General features: G+C 36.9%; 2 protein-coding genes across 3 annotated transcripts in view; one reads left to right on the top strand and one right to left on the bottom strand.

Annotated features, from left to right (window-relative positions):
- Positions 1–18,876, bottom strand: part of ZPBP (zona pellucida binding protein) — a 114,725-nt gene extending 95,849 nt beyond the window's left edge. The window contains exons 1-3 of one of the 2 annotated variants that reach the window (XM_065939718.1): positions 18,698–18,876; positions 15,316–15,396; positions 6,252–6,377 (exon numbers count right to left, since the gene is read on the bottom strand). In XM_065939718.1, coding sequence (XP_065795790.1) covers positions 6,252–6,377; positions 15,316–15,396; positions 18,698–18,824 — 334 coding nt within the window. In that variant the 5' untranslated portion in view covers positions 18,825–18,876. Of the gene's footprint in view, positions 1–6,251; positions 6,378–15,315; positions 15,397–18,581 lie in introns of both variants that reach the window. The other variant, XM_065939719.1, reaches the window with a different exon arrangement.
- A 2,775-nt stretch (positions 18,877–21,651) lies between these two features.
- SPMIP7 (sperm microtubule inner protein 7) overlaps positions 21,652–24,909 on the top strand; it is a 62,592-nt gene continuing 59,334 nt past the window's right edge. The window contains exon 1 of the mRNA XM_065938694.1: positions 21,652–22,210. Within this exon, the coding sequence (XP_065794766.1) occupies positions 21,652–22,210 (559 nt within the window). The remainder of the gene's footprint in view (positions 22,211–24,909) is intronic.

Raw genomic sequence — 24,909 nt, 5'->3', positions numbered from 1 at the left:
GAGCATACAAACTATATATTAAAGGGATGAAACACTGTATCCGGAACAAAGACTAACTCAATATAATCACCGACAACTAGGGATTGGTTGTCATTACACAGTTACCAGGCAAAAGCTGGATTACAACTCTAAGAATTGCACAAGAAAGAAAATATAGGTTGGAAAACTTCATGGCCAGAGTCACACAATCAGAATTGCTGTGCTAGAAGTCAGAACTGGATGTAAGATCTCTTGCAACTTCAACATTACTTAAAGTAGCAAATGGGAGAAAGCCATGTTATGTAATGGAAAAGAAGCATGATTTAAAAGGATTAAGACTTGGATTTGAGGTGTACCTTTCTCACAAACTGTAACTAAGGGATAACCACTTAATCTTCTTGAAGTCTAGCTCCTTCATTTGTACAACAAAGAATCATAAAATATGATAATATATCTCCTAGAATTGCTTTTGTATAACAAATACAAGGAATGCTAAAGTACTTGAAAAAGCTATGTCATTAAGCAATTAAAGGTTGTTATTCTGAAAGTTCATAACCATGGTTCTGCAATAGAAAAATTATTAGACATTAAAACGCACTTACTTAGTAATTTAATAAACCATTCATAACAATTAAAAATATTATCTCAGTAAATAATTGCTCATCATTTTCTACTTTAAGAAAATAATTTATTGCCCATAACTGTGAAATTGAAATTTATTTTGAAGCAATTACTTCAAAATAAGACAAAAAATTAGTGTTATTATTAAGCAATTTTCATCATTAATTTCTTCACTAACAATTTGTTGGGTTTCTAGACATGCAAAGCCCTGCTTCAGATATTGAAGGAGAAATGAACAGACGGATACACCTGCCCTCAAGTGTGCTACATAGAGCGTTATGCCATTTCTATATCCTGGATGAAGCTGAAAAATGTGACATAAATTTAGAATGCGTTTCTACTGTATTGACTATTTCTTCATGAATATCTTTGAATGAAAGAGTATATATTTATCATAACATGCTGTCTCCTTTTTGGAACAGATAAAAGTTTTTCAAATGCTTGATATACTGTATTTCAGCAAAGACTGATATATCATATCATATATGATAAAAAGGTGCCCACAAGTTGTAAAGAAATTTTAGAATAATATGTCAGCAATGAGGCTATATATTCCCTGGCATTAATTTGAAACAGAAATTTCCCCAAACAGAAGCATCAATTAAAAAGTGTATTAATATATATGAGTGCCTACTACAACATTAAATATAATGACAACCAGAACATCTAGTATCATACAATTTGTAAGAAAATACTCTCTGGCTACATTCTTATTGTAAAACATTTAAAAGTCACACACTTTGAAGAAATGCCCAGAGGATTTCACAGCCAGGAGAAGAATCCACTTAACAAATACCACTTACCAAACTTACTTTTAAATAACTAAGTTTAAATGGGATGCCAAGTGAAAACACGGTAACATATCACTATAAGAACTAATATAACAACAGACAGTCAATAAATAATTGAACTCAACACTGTACTTCTCTCTCTAGAATTTAGCTTGATCATCTAAAAATTTAGAGTTGGATTCAATTTCTAGAAACTCATACCTCACTCTAAAATGACATGGCAGAATTTAACCACAATATCAGTTTAGCTACTCTTTCAAAAAATAGGTTTATACTTTTGCTTTCTGCTCAGATACGGAGAGTGAATATAACAGCATTAACATCATATAACAATAAGGGAAAAGACAAAGTGTTAACCAGTGAACTCTCTTGAACCTATCAAACCCCTCAGGCAGGTAGGGCAGCTAGTCACCTCAAATCCAGCAATGTACAGTGCCTACAAGAGAACCTGAGCCCAAGCATTTGCTTCAAAACTGACTGAAAGGCTTCAGTGAATTGCTACAAGCCAAGGGCTAACCAGTGTGTGCATGTGAAACCTCTGAGGATCAGAGATGGGGGTGGCTAGAGGAAGTTGAACCCTCTTACAGGCTTTTACCTTCATGAAAACCTCTAGGTGTTCAAAAGGAAGATCAAGGGAACCCTGAGCAAAAATCTCACAGGGTGCTGGCTGGAGGGGGTCCAGCAGCCCTGTCAAAACTCTACCCACATCCATTTCCCCTGCCTCCAGGTAAGGAGCAATGTTTGAACCTCCAATGGGAGAAGAAACAAAAATCATTATCAAGAGCACTGGGGGAAAATGTTGCCACTAGAGAAGGAAACAGGAAGGAAAAAAATCATCCTTGAGGCAGAGTCAGCAAGAAGTACCAGGCCAACACTACAGCTGGATGGAGGAGAGGATGAAGCACTTCTGAAGGCCACACCCACAAGACTGGGGCGCCACAGCTGTCCAAGGCTTAATCAGGACACTAGAGAGCCCCTTTCTCCCAACTGCCCATCCCTAGTAAGAGCCTAGCAACACAGCGAAATCAAGCTAAGAGAGTTATAGGAAAGGGATTCTCTCTGAGGAAGTCAAAGAGAAATCAAAGCCAAAGGTGAGATACTGGAGACAAAAAAAATTTTAGTAACCATGGCAATAACCAATATCAAAGTCAGACAATTCGTGACTAATAAAAACTCCTAATAGTAAGGTTTAATGCTATTTTTAAAAGTGTTCATCTCAAATATAACAATACCTATCTCAATGTTTACTATCTTATTCAAAATGTCAAACTTTAACAAAAATTAAGAAGCATACAGATAGGTAAGAAATGACACACTTCCAAAACACCAAGTCATGACACAGATGTCAGAAGTATCTGTTTACTTAAAATAACAGTTTACTTAAAATAACTATGAAAGATGCATTAAATAATTTAATGGAAAATATAAAAAATAATAATAATAATTTAATGGAAAATATAGAAAGCATGCAAGATCAAATAGGAGATTTCAGTAGAGATTGAAACTCTATGAAATAATCGAATGGAAATGTTGGAACTAAAACCAAAACAAACAAAAACTATTAAAAAAAAAAAAGTAACACAGATGAAATTTTCTTTCAGTGGGCTCATAAAGAGGTTTGACAGGGCTAAGAAAAGAATCAATGACTTGAAGTTAGGTCAAAAGAAATTTACCTAGCCAGAATCACAAAAAATACCTCCAAGAAGAAGGAATCCAAAAGTTACAGAACAATTTCAGTGTTCATAAGGGAGATAGGAACTTCAGAAAGAGCAGAGGAACAGGAATGAGCAGAAGAAACACTGGAAAATAAAATGAGACTTTGAAAATTAATGACAAACCAAAAAACAGATTCAAGAAGCTTATACAACACAAAGCAGAATAATACAAATAACAACAACAAAATGCATTTAGTGTTTAAATCACTGAAGTGAAAGGAAAAGAGAAAACCTTGAAATTAATCAGAAAAAAATAGCACAGTGCCTACAGAGAGACAAGAACAAGTTTATAGCAGACTTCTCACAAGAAACCATGAAAGCAAAAAGAATACAGAATGCCATCTTTGGAATGCTGGAAAAAAATTGCCAGTACAGAATTCTACTACCATCAAAAGAAAAAGATAAAGCAATTTAAGATATAATCAGAAATCAATGAAACTGAAAACAGAAAAATTAAGTCTAAAGCTGGTCCCTTGAAATGACTGATAAAATTTGCAGCCAGAAAGACCAAAATGAAGAAGAGACACAACCAATGTCTGGAGTAAATAAGGGCATATCACAGACATCCTGAATATATAAGAAGATAACAAGAAAATGTCACAAACGATGCACATTAATTCAACAAGTTGAAGAAAATCTAAGATGGGCAAAATTCCTTGAAAGATACAAACTACAGAAAATCACAAAATGGTGAGGGGGAAATCCTAGTCCTACCTTGTTAGATTACTATCTGTGAACTCTAAAGCCAGACTTCAAAGGCACATGCCTTCAAGAAAAGCACCTTGCTCTCTCTCTCAGTGCCTTCCTTTTCCACATATAAAGGGGCGAAAATGGCTGTACTTACTGCAAAGAGCTACTGCAAAATTTAAATGACTAGTATATGTAAATTGCTTAGAACAGTATCTGCTACATGATGAAAGCATACCTGTTGACTACTTTTATAAAACTGAAAATAAAAACACTAAAATAAAAATACATTTACAGAATATATCCATATATGTGTGTGTGCACACATTCACTACATGTATGAATATGCATGCAATAGATATATGTATGTATTTGTGTGTATTCATACATGTAGTAAATGCATAAAAAAAAAGTTAAGGAATAATATTGTAAAAGTTTAGGATAGTATTTACCTGACAGGGGTTGGGAACAGAAGAATGGAATTTTCAAACATTAGAAGGTTCAACAGCCTTGAGAATGGTATACCTTGGCTTCTATTGTAAGATGTTGGTTTTATTATGCTTCATAATTTATACACACACACACATATATATCTTATCCAGATTTGTATATATCAGATGCTTCATAATAAAAATATTAAAGTAGAGTAAGTAAGATATAATCTACAATCTCATTTTTAAGGAACATAATAAGGATGCAATTACAGGGTAGAGCTCAACATATGTGTGTGTATGTGCTTCCATAGGTTTGTGTGAACATTTAGAAGTCCACACACCAAAAAGAGTTAATTCATCAGAATAGTATTAGGACCAAAGTAAAAGATACAGGTCTCCCTGTAATAAATGTACTACTCTTCTAAACCAAAAATTTTGGAAGGAAGACAGAGACCAGGGGAAGTGTGGGAGTGGGCAGGGGAGGGAAAGAGAAAGAGAGCTGACCAAATCTAAGACTTGGTCCCTACCTTCACAACCATCTAAACAGTGGGTATTTCTCTCTGAAGGAATGCTCAAGTACATAATTACATTACAAGTTTCTTTGGGTCAACTGGAGGAGAACTATCTTTGGAATATCCATAAAAATAAAACAAGTACAGTGTAGTTTAACCTACAGCCCCAAAAAGCTCTATTTTTCAGAATTTAAGAAAAGCAGACATTTTCTATATCTTTCAAAAATAACAGTGATAGGGCTGAACTTTAAAGCCAGCAGACAGCAAACTACGATATGACACTGCACTGAAAAACAAACTAATCATGCTGTCAGAATTCTAGAATTTTCTGGGAATAGTTTTTGTAAATATAAAACCATTGCATCAGTATGATTTTATCCTTACCTGGAAACAGCTACATTTTTGACATCTATTTTCCATTATGAAAGTGAGTAAAATATCACTTCCAGATAAAGGATTACAAATTCACATACATTCTATACATTGCAATACAAACTGCAAGACCTCTCCTGGCTTCTTAGAGAAGAACAACTTTCACATCTCAATTTCCAAGTCAAAGGGGTAACAAACTACAGTAAGTTAAATGCCTCTTTTTTGAACTTACAGAGTTTTAATATCAAATGTAAAATATACATAATATATATCTTTTGGTTATATTATGTGCTTTAAGAGAGCAATAAAAATAAAATCTGATTATATTTTCAGTATTGGATGCCTTTACACTTGGTCCATTTCACTGATTTATAGCAACTGCTCAACTTCTCAGAATTTCTGTTATCTAGGCAGATTCCTTCCTATCTCCTAGTACTACAGTCACGCAGAGATTAAGTCTGCTCTTCGCATCTCCCACAAAGCTTATTAGCACAATGGCATCCACCAAGTAGTCACTAGCTAAGAGCTGAATAATTCAGCTTGGAAGACACACCACCTAACCCAGAGTGTGGAGTAGCTCTTTAAACCTTGAGCTATTTTAGAATCAAGTTAATTTAAGTTAAATTCAAACGTAATCCATATTGTTTGGTCAGGATTTTGATCAGAATGAAATATAAGATAAGAAACAAAAAATCATAACTACTAATAAAGTCTCAAGTTGCCCCTATTTGGGGCTATATAAAAGCAAGATCAGAGTTTTAAATCTAGAGCTCAAAGTACTCATTTGTATTTTTAACAAAAGCAAGAATCCTATTTGTTTTTTCCATACATACTTTGCTAACAAAAGTATAACAGGTAACCAAAATGATTTTATGAAGTTTATAATAAAAGGAAAATTTTTTGAAATATGAGTGCTTAGATAATTCTCCAGTTTAATCATTCATTATGTCTCTATCTCAAATTAAGATCTATGAAAAACGGTCACACCATCTACATTTTTAGATTCTAACTCCAAGAACAAATCACAAGAAAAAGAAGTGAGCTACTAGATAAATGTATATGAGATAAAAATATTGTTTTTGTTCTAGGTACATTTCATACATATTACTTTTAATTATGACAACTGAAGCAGAGTCCTACCTGAAATGATTTTTCCTTTAGGCCCATGCCACTGGAATGATGGGTCTATCAGTTCGGAATTCCGCAGCCGCTGGGTTACACATAACACATGTGGACTCTTCTGATGGAGCATAACATATACCTTCACTGAAAATACAATATTAAAATGTCCCAATAACATTTTATGTTCATTCATGTTCTATAATGGCTTACATTTTTTTAGTCTGGGCAACTTGTGCTCAGAAGTTTTCTTTGGATTATTGCTATTGCTTGGTAAGAATTAAATTTAACTGGATTCCAGTAACTAGCTTTCAAAAATACACACTTATTTTATTTGTGTGTATGGGTATATCTAAATCTTAGCATAAATTATTGGCCTTTTTATTCAGAGTTCATGTATCCTTATTGTACTCTCAGAAAATTATTTTAATTACAGAGTATTAAGATAATTCTATATCACGACTTAACTTATTTTGCCAAGATACCAAATCCGAAAGAAACTGACATGATAAATTTGTTTAGATTATAGGAATGATACATTATCCACAGTGATGTAACACAACATACTGAATTTTAGAATTGTAATGTGATTAAAAAATTGACAAATACGTGCTTTGATTGATTTTAATTACTAAGCATTTTCTCAATTTGCTTTAAAATTTAAACAATACTGTTCATTAAACAAGCAAAAATAGTATTGTCTAGGAGATAGAAAAGGAAAACAGTAAAGATTCAGTTATTTTGAATTTACTCATAAGGAAGATTTTAGGAAAGCTTCTAGCAACTCCTCAGTAATTTCATAGCAATACTTCACTGATCAACCATATACTAAGATTTCTGTGATCCAGTAAGATAAAAATTGTTTATGAGAATTAAAATTCTCCTTGACTTTGGACAGAGACTCTCTCTAAAATTTACCATACAGCATCGTGTGTATTGAATGCGTCTTTCTGATAGCTACCCTTGCTTAGGTTAAGAAAGTTCCCCTCTATTCTTGGTAGTATGTTTTCCTGGGACACTTACACCTATGTTCATAAATGTAATGTGCATAATTTTCTTTTATTATCCTTTGTCTTTTTCCAATTTGTACAAAATTTGTGATTTAGTATTTAGCATTATTGTTATTATTTAGCATTATTAAGTTGGGCATCTAAGATTATAATAGACACATAAAAGGAATTAGGCAGATGTTTTCCTATTAATGTTCCCTGAAAGAATACATAAAGTGTTTTTGTCCCTAGAAACTGTATAGTCTGGTACTTACTTTTGGCAAGGAAGGAAACAGCAAAACAAACTTTTTATTACCAATCAAGAAAATTTAATTATTAGTTTACTAAGTACTCTAATCAAGTCTGTTTCAGAAGCTTACATTTTGATAGTTATTCATTATAAGTTTATTATATAAAATTATTCAGAATATTAAGCTATTATATTTAAATTTCACCATATCTCAATTTAGTCATAATATTTTTATACATGAGTTATTCTCTTATGATACAAGGCAGCTTTTAGTTCCAATCCACTTCTTCGCTGGTCTCAATTTTTCCTCTTATTTTCTACTCACCTCAGTTTAAATGTCTCTTCTTTTTTTCTACTTTTATTAAATGCTTCTAGCATTAAAGTGTCACTCCTCAGCACAAGTTACTGGCCCTTTGGTAAGGACACTTTCTGTGGGATTTGGGATTACCCTGATGACTTCATTTTAACTTGATTACTTCTATAAAAATTTTGTCTCCAGATAAATTCATTTTCTAGGAAACCAGGGATTAGGACTTAAACACATGACTTTACAGAGAAGCATAATTTAGCCCATCATACCAAGACTCAATTGTTTTTTCTTAACTGAAATACGAATTCATTTTAAGGATACATTTAAGCATATCTGATAAAAGAAAGTAATAAAAAGGGAAGGTAGCTACATATGACTGTTTTATAACTCAAGTTTAAAAACTATAGCTTTAAAACAAAAACTGTGATAAAAGTTGTGCTATCAGTGAAAATGACAGAGTAAGGAACTCCAAAATCATCCCCATCATAAATGTAATATGAAAAATAACAGTGTGGCACATACTGTTAGAATCAACATTTTCAGAACTCTAGAAATTAATCAAAGACTTGCAGCAACCCAGGAAAAATGTATTAAAAAAAAACCAACTGAATCTCAGTGTGATGGGCTGAATTATGCTTCTCCCTAAAGTCATATGTTTAAGTTCTAATCCCCAGTTCCCCAGAAAGTGAACTTATTTGGAGATAGAGTTTTTATAGAAGTAATCAAATTAAAATGAGGTCATCAGTGTAGGCTCAAATCCAGTAGGACTAGTATCCTTATAAAAGATGGAAATTTGGACATATAGACAAAGAGGAAAACTACGTGAAGAGACACAGGGAGATGTCCATCTCCAAGCCGAGAGAACAGGTATTTTCCCTGCTGCCCTCAGAAGGATCATCCAAGCCTGAGTGGCTGGACTTCAATCCTTCAAAACTGTAAGACAAAACATCCCCGTTGTTTAACTCACCCAATCTGGTAGTTCTTTACAATAGCCCTAGCAAAGTAATAGACCAGGTAAAAACAGTGACTTCGTAGCATTTTGAGTTGCCCTGTTTCCAGGAGAACCAGCAGCCTGGCAGCCAGCAAAATGGGAGCTGGGGGCAGATGATCTCCACCACCTCCTTCCCAGAGAACTGTCATTAGCTGACCTTCCTACCTTCTGTCCCTAGAAGGCACCTTCACAAAGCTATCTTTACATGACCTAATTGAGAGCATACCCACTGTAAAATAAAAGCCTTTTCCCCCAAAGAATCTGTTTAAAAACAACTAGAGGCTACTTAACTTTGTAAATGCCTGAAGCAGTGGGAACATCTGAGGTAAACATCATTCTAACCAAAAACCTTACAAGGAAAAGCTGGGCATGACATGTCTATGGGAGCTTTGAGAAGTTTGAACACATTACTAGGAAAAAAGAAGGCCAAAGCCTGCACAGAGTCGGGCATGTGAGCAAGACTGGGCATGCTCAAAAAGAATGAGAGGCCTTAAAGTTCTCAGCTCTGGCTAAAACTGAGTCTCTGCAAAGCAGAAAGTGAAGGATACAGCAGAGTTGTCGACTATCTGGCTAAATATTTAAGATATGCCACAACAGGCACAGAAAGATTTTCAGAAAATACCAGGAGACTAACTGGTTCAGCTGTTTAGTGAAATCTCTGTTGAACCATCTAACAAAGCAGAGACTTCAGTGACCACAGATGGCAAAGAATACAGAATTTAAAGTGAGTTCAGAAAAGCCACTAAACAAATGCTACAGGAATACCTCGTTCTATTATACTCTGCTTTACTGTACCTAACAGATTTTACATTTGTTACTCTTCAATGGTTTATAGCAACTCTGAGTTTCAAATGCTGGCTAGCATTTTTTAGCAATAAAGTGTCTTCTTCTCTTTTTAAAAAGATTTTATTGCAGTATAGTTGATTCACAATGTTGTATTAGTTACAGGTGTACAGCAAAGTGAGTCATTCATACATCTAACCGCTCTTCAAAACCCTTTCCCCACACAGGCCATTAAGAGCACTGAGCAGAAGCAGGCGCTCATTCGGGGCTTCCCTGGTGGCTCAGTCGGCAAAGAGTCTCCCTGCAGTGCAGGAGACTCCGGTTCGATCCCTGGGTTGGGAAGGCCCTCTGGAGAAGGGAAAAAGCTGCCCACTCCCGTATTCTGTCCTGGAGAACTCCTGGACCGTACAGTTTGTGGGGTCAGAGTCAGACAGGACTGAGTGACTTTCACTTTCGGCTTCCCTGGTGGCTCATATGGTAAAGCGTCTGCCTGCAATGCAGGAGACCTGGGTGTGATCCCTGGGTTGAGATTCCCCTGGAGAAGGAAATGGCAACCCACTCCAGTACACTTGCCTGAAAAATCCCATGGATGGAGCAGCCTGACAGGCTACAGTCCATGGGGGTCACAGAGAGTCAGACATGTCTAGCCACTTCACCTCACCTTGGTGGCTCAGCAGGAAAGAATCTGCCTGCAGTGCAGGAGACCTGGGTTCGATCCCTGGGTCGGGAAGATCCCCTAGAGGAGGGCATGGCAGCCTACTCCAGCATTCTTGCCTGGAGAATCCCACGGACAGAGAAGCCGAGCAGGCGACAGTCCGCAGGATCGTACAGAGTGAGACTGACTGAGCACAGCGCAGGTTCGTATCAGCTATCTCTTTTACATGTGTGTGTATTTGTGTGTGCACACTCAGCCATGTCCAGACTGCCGCAACTCCATGGACCGCAGCCCGCCAGGGCCCTCTGTCTGTGGAGTTTGCCTAGTTACGTCTGTATGTCAATCCCAATCTCCCAGTTTATACCTCCTGCCCTCATCCCCTGGTGACCATAGGTTTGTTTTCCACATCTGTGACTTTGCTTCTACTTTGTAAGTTCATTTGCACCCTTCTCTCGGTTCCTCATATAAGCAGTATCACATGATACTTGTATTTCTCTGTCTGATTTACTTTACTATGACAGCCTTTAGGTCCACCCATGTTGCTGCAAATAGCATTAGTTTTCCTTTTATGGCTGAGTAATATTCCACTGTATATATGTACCACATTTTTTTTATCCATTTCTCTTTTGATACACATTTAAGTTGCTTTCATGTCCTGGCTATTGTAAATAGAGCTGCCATTTAACAGCAAAAAATACATGAAAACTGAGGCGTATATATCTTTTCAAATTATGATTTTCTCCAGATATATGCCCAGGAGAAGGATAGAGTATTTTTTATTTAAGGTACATATACTGTTTTTTTAACTAAATGCTATCGTACACTTAACAGACTACAGTACAGTGCAAATATAACTTTTATGTGCATGGGTAAACCATAAAAATTCATGTGCTTTGTTTTACTGTGATATTCACTTTATTGTGATGACCTGGAACCAAACGTGCAATATCAGTCAGTGATGGATAGGGAGGCCTGGCGTGCTGCGATTCATAGGGTCGCAGAGAGTAGGACATGACTGAGCGACTGAACTGAACTGATAAACTAAGGAAGCACAGTCATAGGCAGGGGAAAAAAAAAACAACCAATAGAAACTGTCTCTCAGGAAAGCCAAAGTTTGGAGTTACTGGACAAAGACTTTAAATCAATTATTTTAAATATGATCAAATAATATCATGGCTTTAAAAAGATATGAAAATGATGTTTCTCCAAATAGAAAATATCAATAATAGGGTAGAAATTATCTTAAAAAGATAAATTCTGGATTAAAACATACAATAGCAACTGAAAATTGACAATAAAGAATAAACAGCAGATCTGAGCAGACAGGAGAAAAAAATCAGCAAACTTTATGATATATCAGTGTGAGAGACAAAAAATCTGAGAGACAGAATAATAAGTTAAAAAAACAAACCGTTTTCAGAGACCTTTGGGAAACCATCAAACATATTAGTGTACATACATTTGTATACATACACAAACACACACTCACACATATATACACACACATGTACATAAAAGTGCCATGGAATAGTGGAGAGAAAAGGACAGAAATAATAGCACTTTCCCAAACTGATGAAAAACAATCTACACATCAAAGAAGCTCAATAAACTCAAACCCGCATAAATTAAAGAGATCCACACCTTAGACACATCATAATCAACTGTGAAAATCCAAAAACAAAGAATCTTGAAACCAGTAAGAGAGAAGCAACTCACTATATACATGACCCTCAATAAAAGTAGCTTACATTTCATCAGAAACCATGATGAAACAGCAAGTCTGAATAGACCTAAAACTTCCTTCAAGGAAAACTCCAGCACCAGTTGAATTCATTTGTGAATACTGACAAACAAGTAAAGTAGAACGAACAATACTTCATAAGCTTCCAAACAAAAAAAAACAGAAGAGGAAGGAACACACCCAAAACACAACCCAACTCATTTTACGAAGCCATTATTGCTCTAAAATCAAAATCAGACAAAGATAAGAAAGCTACAGACCACTTTTCCTGAAAAATATGTACATAATAATCCTCAAAATACCAAACCCAGCAGTATGAAAAAGGGTTATACATCATAATCAACTCAGATTTATTCCAGAAATGCAAGGCTAGTTCAAACTACAAAAATCAAACAATGCAATACCTTATTAAATCATTGGAATGGACAAAAACCACACGATTATCATAGTATATGGATAAAAGCATCTGACTGAATCCAACACCCATTCACAATAAATGCTCTCAACAAACTGAGTATATTTATGGGCACTCAGTAATGTCTGACTCTTCGCGACCCCATGGACTGTAGCCCGGCAGGATCCTCTGTCTATGGAATTTTCCAGGCAAGAATACTGGAGCAGGTTGCCATTTCCTTCTCCTAGGGATCTTCTCAACACAGGGACTGAACCAGTGGTGGGTTCTTTACCAGCTGAGCCATTAGGGACAGTTCTCTTGGAACAGAAGGGAACTTTCTTAATCTGATCAAGGACATCTACAAAAATTTACTGCTAACATAGTACTCAATAGTTAAAACTAAAACATTTCCCAGCCCTCCAAGTTCAGGAACAAAAGGTTATCTGCTAACAGCAATACTGGAACTGGAGGTTCTACCTAAAACAACTAGCAAGGGGAAAAAAGGCATTCATATTGTAAAGGAAGAAATAAAACTACCATGATTTGCAGATCACATGATATTATATGCATAAAATTAAAAAAAAACTCCCCCTGCCTCCTGTTAAAAATAGAGCTAATAAATGATTCAGCAGGATGAAGGATACCATATCAATTTGCAAATCTCAATTATATACAATTGTATACAACAGCATTGAGCAATCAAAACAGTAAATTGAGAAAAACATTCTATTTACAGCAGCATCAAAAAAAGAATAAAATATTCAGGGATAAATTTAACAAAAATAGTATAAGACATACACTGAAAACTGTAAAACATCATTGAGGGAAAGTAAAGAATAACTAAGGCTTCCCTTGTGGCTCAGCTGGTCAAGAATTCGCCTGCAATGTGGGAGACCTGGGTTCAATCCCTGGGTGGGGGAGACCCCTGGAGAAGGGAAAGACTACCCACTCCAGCATTCTGGCCTGGAGAATTCCATGAATAAAGACATTCCATGTTCATGAATTGGAAAACTATAGTGTTAAGGTGATAATACTCCCAAAATTGATCTACAGTTTCAATGAAATCCTTATTAAAATCCCAATGGGTTTTTCCCCAAAACTTGATAAAGCTGATTCTAGAATAACATGGAATTTCAAGGGACCCGAAGTAACCAAATCAATCTTGATAAAGAGAAAACCTGCAGTACTCACACCTGATAATTTCAAAACTTACTATAAAGCAACAGAAATTAATACAGTATGTGTGGTACTGGCATAAAGACAGATGTAAAATCAAAGGAAAAAAATTTAGAGTCCATAAAAAACATACATCTATGACAAACTGTTCTTCAACAAGGGCACCAAGACATTCAATAGAGAAGGAAAAGTTTCTTAAACAAATCGTGCTGGAACAAATGAATATCCACATGCAAAAGAATGAAATTTGACTTCTGCTGCATACCATATGCAAAAATCAATTCAAAATGGATCAAAGACCCAAATATAAGCACTAAAACTGTAAAATTCTTTTAAGGAAATGGAGGAATAAAACTTTATGGCTATTGATTAAGCAATTATTTCTGATACATGACTCCAGAAGCACTAGTACCAAGGAAAGAGTAGGGATCAGATTTTATCAAAGTTTAAAATGTGTACTTTAAAAAGCACTATTAAAAAGTGAAAACAAAAATCCACAGAAGAAAATATTTGATAATGCTCTAGTATCCAGAACATATTTAAAAAAAAAAAAAAAAAAAACTCTTCCATCTCAATAACAAATTAACAACCAAATTAAAAAATGGGCAAAGGACTTGAAAAGGCATTTCCGTAAAGAAGCTATCCAAGTGGTCAATAATCACATGAAGAGAGGTTCCACATTATTAGTCAAATATGGAAATGCAAATAAAAACCACAATGAGAATCCACTTCATACACACTAGGATAGCGACACTCTTAAAATTTGGACAATAATCAATGTTAATGTGGATGCTGGGAAATTTGAATCCTCACAAATTTCTGGTGTCAAAGTACAACAGTTCAGACTCCTTTAAAAATAGTTTGGAAGTTCCTCAAAATGTTAAACACAGAGTTACCATATGTCCCAGCAATTTTACTCCAAGGTACATACCCAAGAGAATTGAAAACATATGTTCACATAGAAACTTGTCCAGAAATGTTCATAACAGCATTAGTCAAATAGTGGAAACTTCCTAAATATCCATCAGTTGATGGATACACAATTGTAGTATATCCATTCAATGGGATGTTATTCAGCCATAAGTGAAATACTAACACATTATATAATATAAATGAACCTTGAAAACACCATTCTAAGTGAAAAAAGCCAGACACAAAACATCACACAGAGTGATTTCACTTAAATGGAATGTCCAGAATAGGCAAATTCATGGAGACAGAAAGTAGATTAGTGGTTTCCAGGGGCTGGAGTGTGACTATTTAATGGGTATAGTGGTTTTATTTCTACAGTGATGAAAATGTTGTGAAATTACATAGTGTTGATGATTTCACAGTCTGGTCAATATACTAAAAACTACTTAGATACTTTAAATAAGTGGATTTGCCTCACTTAAAAAAATACAAAAAAGTTACAGATGCTTTACCTCATGTTACTACTGCAAAATCTTATTAATCCAAAATCTTCATGATATATAGATCTCATTTTAAAAAAATTTTAGCATAAGAACTGCATACACCTAATATTATGTTTATTATACAAGCAAAAACACTGTAGGCAACTTTAATTAGATAACTTTTAGAAATAATTATTTTTGTACTTTGAAGTAGTTACAGCAAACAGAATTGGACTATATGAATCTAAATCTGTGGAAAAAGCTTATAATCCATTTCCACAGAAGGAAAAGGGTCATAGGAGACAATATAGGGAATATTAGTTTTTGGCAAAAGATTGACAAAATTTAAAACAAAATTTAAAATTTAAAACTTTCTTACAATTACTGATAATCTATTAATACCTGGAATATTTGGTGATCCCACTATTTTCACTGAATCTTGGGGCAAGTTAGCATTTCTTGGTAATCGATCCAAATATCCAACTATCAAAAAAAAAAAAAGACAGAAATAATCAACAGTCTGGTTCACCAGAAATTTCAAGACATTCAAATAATACACTGTCTTACAATATTTGATGTTTGTTTAAGGGAAGCCATGAATCGACATCTGACATCTGGTACCTGTCCCAGCTTCAATGAAATTAATATACCCACTGCTTCCTCTGTTTATCTCAGCTCCAATTTTTTTTACATCCACTTAGAATACTCTCATTTTTAAAAATCCAAATCCCCACCCTTCAGGACACACATCATAAGTCCTTCCTCCCTCAAACCTTCTGTTTGCCTTCCTCATTCTTATCTCTTTAGTACATCATCTGCAACACTCACTCTACATTGTATCACAGTTCTTCATGCATAGATATAATTTTCCTTATTTCATTATAAGCTCAAGAGTAGGATCAATGTTTGTGTCAACTTATCAAGAATTGGTATCTTTTGGCCACCTTCATCCAATCCTGCCACTCCATTTCCTTTGGTAACCACAAATCTGATCTCTTTTACCATGAGTTTGTTTTTGAAATATAATTAATCCACAATGCTATGCTAGTTCCTGTTATACACACAGTGATTTGATGTTTGTATAGATTTAAAAATGATCACCATGGTAAGCCTAGTTATGATAAATCACCATACAAAGACATTACATACTACTGCCTATACTCACGCTGTATATTTCAAACCTGTGACTCATTTATTTTGCAACTAGAATTTCATATCACTTAATCTCCCTCACCTATTTCTTTCCTCCCATCTGGCAAACACCTGTTTGTTCTCAGTCTGCAACTGTTTATGTTTTGATGTCTGCTCATTCGTTTTTTTTTTTAGATTCCACATAGAAGTGAAATCATTCAGTGTTAGTCTTTCTCTGTCAGACTTATTTCACTTAGCATAATACTGTCTAGGTCAAAAATCCATGTTGCTCACAAATGGCAAGATTTCATTCTTTTCTTTATGACTAAGAGTTTACTGTGTATATATATATATCTTCATTATCCCTTCATCTGCTGATGGCCACTTAACGTTGTTCCCATATCTTGGCTATTAAGTACTGCTGCAATGAACACAGGGGTTCATATACCTTTTCTAATTAGTGTTTTTGTTTTCTTCAGATAAACACCCAGGAGGGGTACTGCTGGGTCATATGGTAGTTCTATTTTTTAATTTTCTGAGGACCCGCCACAGTTTTCCATGGTGGCTACAACAAATTTACACTCCTACCAAGAATGCACAGGACTCCCCTCTCCACACCCTCTCAAATGCTTTTTTGTTGCCTTTCTGATCGCAGCCACTCTGACAGGTGTGAGGTGATATCTCACTCTGTCTCTGACTTGCATTCCCTGACAATTAGTGATTCTGAGCATCTTTTCACACGCGTACTGGCCATCTGTGTGTCTTCCTTGGAAAATGTCTATTAGACCCTCTGCCCTTTTCTAATCAGGCTGTTCATCTCTTGATGTTGCATTGTACAACTTGCTTGTATATTCTGGATATTAATCCTTTATCATATATATTCTTTACAAGTATCTTCTCCCATTCAGTAGGTGGCAGTCAAAAGGTGCACATTTCCAGTTATAAGTAAGTGCTTGGGATGTAATATGCCATACAATAATATAAATGATGATAAATATATGATTAATGCAATTAATACTGCTGAGTTATATATGAACCATTGAGAGAATAAATCCGGTTTCCTTTTTTTCTCATCATGTTGTATACCTTAAAATTATACAACGCTGTATATCGATTATATTTCAATGAAACCAGAATAAAAAGTGAGTTTGTTAAACCTGGAGAAGACAAGAATGGAAAGCAAAAGAGGAAGCTGGGTGATACTAGGAAGGTCTTTGTAAGTCATGCTTTGACTCTGCAAAAACCAGCAAGTAAATAAAAAACTTAAGAAAAAAAAATCTTTACGAGGCACTGTACCTCGCACATGGAAAATATTAAATAACCGTTAAATATATTATGATATTGTTCAGTTATGCTTGAACAAGCTAATGTGATGGACACAGGTGTGTGCACAGAACAAGAAGAACAATAAAAAAATGCAACATAACTTGGACTTAAGTCCTCTTTGTTGTTAACAGAGAGTGGGTATAGCACAAAGAAGAGTATGGTATTCAAAGTTAGATGACCTGTATTTAAATCCCAATTTCCACTAATGAGTGTTTGGAAAGTCACTTAAAACTCCAGGAGCTTCAGTTTTCTCATCTGTAAAATGAGACTAAATTCTAGATTTATTGTAGGAACTAAATGGACTATTGTACAAACTATAAAATGCTACATAAATGTTGCCTTCACTATTCATACCTTACATATTAAGATACAGCCTTCTTATTCTGTCTTACACCCTCAAGCCTGACCTTGTTCTTGGATCAAAAGACACACCATACACAGTTGTATCTAGTATTAATATAAGATCATGGGCCAAGGTCAAGAAGCATCCTTCTCCTACATAAGTAACTAAAGGCTATTGGCTATTGTCTACTTACACTGCAATGACCTTTGGACACCTAATGCCAAGACTTCGGCATATTTTGTAACATCTACTCATTCCATTTCTTTCCGTTCTCCTATCCCTGCCTACGTATGCAGCCCTTCCTCACTCAAATTCTTGGTGGGATTCTTTTCTCATCGCCCCTTATCTCCACAGCTTTTATCTAAACACACCTTTTTTATCCTTTCTGTGATTCAATTCTGGTAGACACTTTATTAAATATTTCTAAAAAGGCTAAAACTTGAACGCAAAATAACGCAGCCAAAACCTTTCTGGTTAAATGACGACCGTTTAATTAAGCTCTCCCTTCAGTATCTTAACTGTATTTTGAAAAGTGAAGAAGTATCTCGGATTTCTGGATACAAAGCAGAAAACAAATGACGACAGCAAAATATCAAAACTTTAAAATCCCAGTCTTTGTACTTTATAGCTAAAACCAACAGATGGAGCTCCAGGTCCACGGGAAGTGACAAAGCCCCAGAATGTCTCCTGGCTTTGAAATACACTTAAATCCAGAGCCCAGAATATCGTGGAAAGCCGGCAAAGGACCCGGGGGCTGATTAGGGGTTATTAACAGCCGGTCTGACCTCAAGCCTTGAGCGGTGGGTGTTTCAATAACCTCGCCCGTCTAGACATAAATGTGACAAGTCCTTGGTTCCTGAGCACTTACATCTTATTAAATATACGGACGGGACCCGTGAGACAGGCTTTCCCATCAGAGGGCGCACGTGTGACACACACAAATCTCCGGGAGCTGCGGCCCTGCGCCGCCCGCCGCCGCCTCACCTGACGGGGGCGCCCAGAGCACCAGCGCGGAGACCACCAGGACCACCGCGGCCCGGGAGAGCGGGGACCCCGCGGCCCGGGCCCGCCGCCAGCCCCGCCGCGCCCGGCCCGGGGCCGAGGCCTCCATTCACACGCCGCCGCCGCCTGCAGACCGTCGGCCCAGAAGGTCGTTAGGCGGCGCGCGCACACCCGCCCGCCGGAAGCTGGAGGGATGCGGGCCGGAAGGGTGGCCGGAAAGAGGGCGGTAGTTTCCGGCAGGGCGGGGGCGGGGCTGACAGTTCGGCTAGTGGGCCTCGTCGGCCCGACGCCCATGGAGCTTCTAGGTGTTGTTCGTGTTCGGGATGTCACAGCAGCTCAGGGAACCCGGATTGCATAGACGACCTATGGAAGGTTCTGGAGCCAGAGAAGAGCCGCGGGCCCCGCAGTTCGCGGGTGTCCGTGGGCCGAGGGACTGCCTGGCCGAATCTGAGTGTCAAGGCCAAACCCGGACTGCAGGGTGAGAGTCAGGGAAGTGAGTGCTGGTGCAGCCCCGGAGGGTTGCCTGCTTCTCCTGACCTTGGCTGCCAGTACCCTGAGATGTACTGAACTGAGAGATGGGTGCCCCCACACAGCAGGCGAGAGTGGAAGTGGACCCTGAGCCCCTGAAGAGCCTGGACGGGAAGAACAGGGAAACAACCTTGTATGGAATTGACCGCATGCAACGTTATCACCTGAGTTTAGAAAGATGCATAAAACCACCTGTCCCCCCTAAGTGGGCGTTCGTTTATAGCCATAACAAGTTAGAGTGTTCTGCATTTCTGCAGCAGAAAGGATTTACTTAACGAGCAGAGCTACAATAGAAGCAAATATGCAATTAATTCAAATACTTGGATGACTGGAATTTAAGCAACTGAAGACATAATGCCTAATAACCATGTATAAAAGGAAGGTATGAGTGAACTAGAATGGACTGAAAGCCATCTCTGGGTGTCCTTTGCGCAAGAGGAATTTCAAACTGACAGCCTAACCTCCACACTTCTTTGGTAGAGTGACTCCAGTAGTGATTCCTTCGGGTATATCTTGGTTGCACCACAGGTAGACTCCTTGCTGTCTTTCAGCTGAACTGCTGTACATACTGTATCTTCAGAGCAAGGATTGTGTCTGTTTTGCAAATGTTTTAACTTCAACTGCAGGGCTAGATTCTAGTATAATGTAAGCATTCCAGTAGTCATAAATTTTTTTGAAAAGGAAACATCTAGTAGAAAGGAGTGCAGAGTTCTTTTGAGACCAGGACCAGGACCATGATGGAGACATTTCTTAAGGACTACTTCTTAAGAAGTCCTTGGTTCTTACTAGCAAAGGGAATTGAAATTTCTGCATATTCCCTGGATTTTCTGGCCATATTTATGCAGGTGTTAATAGGTAAAACGTGTGCAGTACAGTTTATTCCACTGAGTAGATTCACTTCTTTAGAATTGCTTGCTAATCTGTATGAACTCCTAAAGTGAATTTTACCTGTCTAGGCTTGTCTTAGTAAACAGAGACCTGGATGATTTAGATCCAACCAGCATTTTGGTCAAGGTCTTGCACTTGTTTGAGCACACCTAGAAGACAAATTTTAGTGACTAGTACTCAATAAATCACTGTGTTTGGTATGTATTCTGCTAAAACTTCTTTAATTTTTATAGACAAGTCAACCTGCACAACATGATTTTTAACAAATGACCTTGGACTGTGGACCTCTAGTAAACAAAGGGTAGAGAAGACTATCATACCATGCAAAATCCTGAGATCTCTGTTTTCTGTCATCAAGAATTGCTTCAATTCACCAGTCCCTCCTACCTTAGTTTGCTATGTAAATTCCTAATATTCAACCTGAGAATAAAAGTAATATTGGAAATCTTAGTTAATACATGGTGTGATTCTAAAGATGAAAGCTGATTGCTGAAAATCAGAAGGTAGGTCTGCCCTTTGTATTTGCATTTTTTATTCCAATAAGGATAGTGTGAGTTTCATGCCCACCTTCTACTTTGTGGAATTCCTTTGATAGCTGTTTTCGTGCAAGACCAAGTTATCTAGTTGAAATGAGCTATTAAATGAACAGTGTATTGATGATGTCTTTTTTTTTTTTTTTTTTTTTTTTTTTTTTGGCATTGAACTAATAGCTGGTGCTTACTGTAGTTTTCTTGAAATGAGTTTAAGAACCTCATTGCTCTTACTCTGTCCATCACGGTAGAAAAAAGGTAAGTAAGGCTAATGTAGTACATGTAAAAGATAAACCCATGCTTTGATTATAAATTTAAAGTTTCTTTTAAAATTAGATATATTGATTTAACTTAGTGTAATATATGTCCATCTTTTGCACTTCTTTTTAATTTACATTTCTATAGGTAGCATGTTTTGTAATTTATTATATCTATGAGGTAAAATACTTAAAATATACGAGAGAATACTTTAAAAAATATGTTGCCTATTCATTAACCACTTTATTTATACCCTTTACTGAATATCATTTACCCATAAAGTATCAACTTATGAAAAAATTGAAAAATAAATGAGCACAGTTTTCCTAAGCAGTGCTGAAGAAATTATCATGGAAGTTTTACTAATAAGTCTATTTTAATTGTTTTTCCTAAGAATTACATTATAATGTATATAGTGATACAGTGTGTTACCTAGGAATTAAATTATGCTGTATGTAGTGATAGATTGTTAGAGTTCTAACTGTTGCCAGGCAACCTGGGCTCTGCTTTTTGTTTTTTCTGTGCTGGTTCTATACTTCCTTTAGTGGAGAAAAAATATTTGCCTTTAAAAAAAAATTTTACTCATTTGGCATTGAGAAAACAAAATCAATAACTCTTGTTAGTTTAACCAGTCCTCAGTGATTAGAAATATAACAGTTTTTTTAGTTAAAGAGAAAGGAGCCATCAGAAACAATTAATATACTGTGATCCACAATTTTAAAGTGAGAGGCCATGGATACATATTCACAGCTCACACCTGGAAAGATAAGTATCTCTGAAGGATCCTTCCTTTCAAGAACAAAGGCTGTTGAGAACATAGATTACCCCCACTACTGCGCTCTCTTAAGAAAGCTGAACATGCCTTTTGTGAAAGGAGTTGAGGACAGACATGACTATGGCAGAATGGAGAAGAAATGCAGCCCTACTTTTCTTAAATTTCACCCTTATCCCCCTTCAGTCCTGCCGGACTATCATTTACACTATCCATATCCACCGCCGTATGGGCCAGATTATCCGTTATTTCCGCTTCGGGATGATGTACCCTTACATGACGTCTGTTCAGGGTTTTTGAGTCCTGGTGGCGATGCTGAGCTGAAGCCTGGTGTTGGCAGGACCATACCGAGCCTAGTGGATTTCAGTGATGTGAAACCTCAAAATCGAGTTCCCAGGCCAGACACAGGATTTCAGACGACATTAAAAAGGAAAACCATTTTATTAGAAGAACTGAAACAGGACAGAAGATGGAATTCCAGGGCAGTACCAGACATTTCCATCAGAGCAAGACTTGGAGGTAAATGAAGTGATATGGGCTTTGTAATGTTTAAAACTTTCAGATGACAGAAAAGTATGTATCTAAGATTGATTCAGTACTTAATAGTTCATTTGACATAAAACTGTAAAGAACCAAATAAGGAACTCTTATTTTTAAATTACAGACTGTAAGGAAAATGTAGTAAGAATGATAAGCTTTTTATAAACCTGTTTGTAAAAAAAAAAAAAATGGTTTCCAAAAAGTACATTTATTGGTGTAAGTGACAATTATCTGGTGTATATCAGATAACTTATTCTAAACATACAAATAACCTAATTTTGCCACAAAGGAATGTATTTAACTCTGATAATTGCATATCATGCCACCTTATCTGTCTCCCTTGAAAAAAATTAATTTGTTGATGATTATCAAAAAGTTTACACGGGCTGAAATGCAGTGAGAAAGTAGTTGAAAGTAAACTTGAGGGTCTGGTAAGAACCAGAACTGAAGAGAGGCAACCCCTGCATAAATTACTCCACCACAGCCCTGGGGGCAGAATTGATGACCAGTTACTGACATCTGCACCTTATGAATTCTCTGTAAGATGCCCAGAGAGTGTCACAAGCCTGGTCCAGAAGTGCTGAGAAACACTCTCAGAGAAAAACCATAGGCAGTGTTCTGTATGGAATATGTCTGACAGGCAGGGAGTGAAAAGAGATTAACACGTTTGAGTGTATGGGAAAGGAAAAGGCCAGGTTCTGTAGCAAGAGATGCTGAGCCTGCTCTAGCCCTAGCAGGGTGCGCCCACTTCACTGCTCCTCTGGAGCTCCCAACCACAGACCAGAGGCCTAGGGAGACTGTGTGGAGAAATTGTGACATCACCATTTTTCGGAGCAGTGGGAACTCAACAATTCCTGCCATTCTTCCATGAAGGGAAGCCATAGGCACTTGGGACTGGGAAGGGAATAAGGGTAAAGGCAAAAGGTAGTAGCAGTGCAAAGCCCCACAAGGCAGTGGTCCCAAGCTACCCACTCTGGATGCCAACTTTTGAATGAGATAAGAGCAATTTAGTGAGAGAGAAGTACAGAGTAATAGTTAGGCTTTTAATGTGCACTACAGGTGTGGCCTCAGCAGGTGGCTTTAGGGAAATTCCTTAGTTAGGAATTTTCATGGAAACAATGCATCTTTTTAAATGCATCTTTTAAATGTATCTTTTTAAAGAAAGAATTATTTTTGTTGTTGTTCAGCCACTTGGTCATGTTCAGTCACTTGGTCATGTTTGACTCCACAGTCCCATGGACTGAAGCCCACCAGGTCCCTCTGTCCATAGGATTTCCCAGGCAAGAATACTAGCATGAGTTGCCATTTCCTTCTCCAGCAGATATTCCCAACCCAGAGATCGAACCCACAGTTCTTTACCACTGAACCACAGGGAGGTCAATTATTTTTTTATAATTCATTGGAAATACCATCTAGAGTAATAAGATATTACAAGAAGCAAATGCACTTCACATTGAAGGAACCACTGATGAGTTCATGTCAATCTCACCGCCATAGTACATATTCACTGATTCTGCACTAGTGACTCAATTCTCTGTCAAGAAAGGAGCTTGAGTTCAGTCTTTTGCTAGTGTTTCAGTGTATAATAAAAATAGTCATTGTCAAGAACACTTCTTTAAAGGAATCAAAATTATTTTTCATTGTCCTATTTTAGACAAGTATGTCACTTTGCTTGTAAGCAGAAAATTGCAGCCTAGTGTAATTTTTAAGACCATTGTTGATTTGGGGGGAAGTGAATTTTTCTAAGAGTGAACTGTCAGAACATTTCAGCACATTAGAGGTTGAAGAAATACTTTGTTAAGGCTAACCTATGACTCAAGTAGGGTTAACAGATATACACTGAGAACCAAGTGTAGAGCTCATCTAGCCTCTGTATGTCACTGCTTAGGTCAGTGCAGCAGAATTCAGAAGATAAGCTCTAGAGTCAGACTCTGTGTACTCAAATCCTGGCAGAAAGCTTACTTGCAGTATGACCCAGGAGCCATTGCTCATCTCTGTGCCTGTGTATCCTTATTTGTACAATTGATATACTAGTTATACTTTATAAAATAGTAGCAAGTGCTATATAATGTTATTCATGTGAAAATATCTGACAGAAAGGAAAGAAATAGTAACACTTGTTAGATGTTAGAAAGTTAAGCAAAGTTCAGAATTTTCAGTTCCTTTCTATGTAACTTTTCTTATAAAATTATAAGAATTGAATTCGCTAAGATAGGCAAAGGACTTAGCAAACTTTGTGGACCCTGGTAAAGCATTTAATTAATAGTAGCTGTTACTTGCTTTTAACAGTTCAAAGGGCAGTCAAAGTTTAGGAGTTGCATTTGATATAATTTGTCCTGTGCTTTCAGTGATGTTGTGGATTCTGGAAATAGTCATTAATTATAATGACTATTGACCAGCTTCCCTGGTGACTCAGAGGTTAAAGCATCTGCCTACAATGTGGGAGATCTGGGTTCGATCCTTGGGTCAGGAAGATCCCCTGGAGAAGAAAATGGCAACCCACTCCGGTATTCTTGCCTGGAGAACCCCATAGACGGAGGAGCCTGGTGGTCTACAGTCGACGGGATCGCAAAGAGTCAGACAAAACTGAGCGACTTCACTTTCACTTTCATAAATAATAAGCACTTTCAGATTTTAAGATTTCATATGCATAGTTTCTCATACATTATGATAAAGAA

Source organism: Muntiacus reevesi, chromosome 6 (genome assembly GCF_963930625.1).
Source record: "Muntiacus reevesi chromosome 6, mMunRee1.1, whole genome shotgun sequence".
Classification (NCBI taxonomy): domain Eukaryota; kingdom Metazoa; phylum Chordata; class Mammalia; order Artiodactyla; family Cervidae; genus Muntiacus; species Muntiacus reevesi.
The sequence above is the reverse complement of the archived record's forward strand: the minus strand, read 5'-3'. Positions and strand labels throughout refer to the sequence as shown.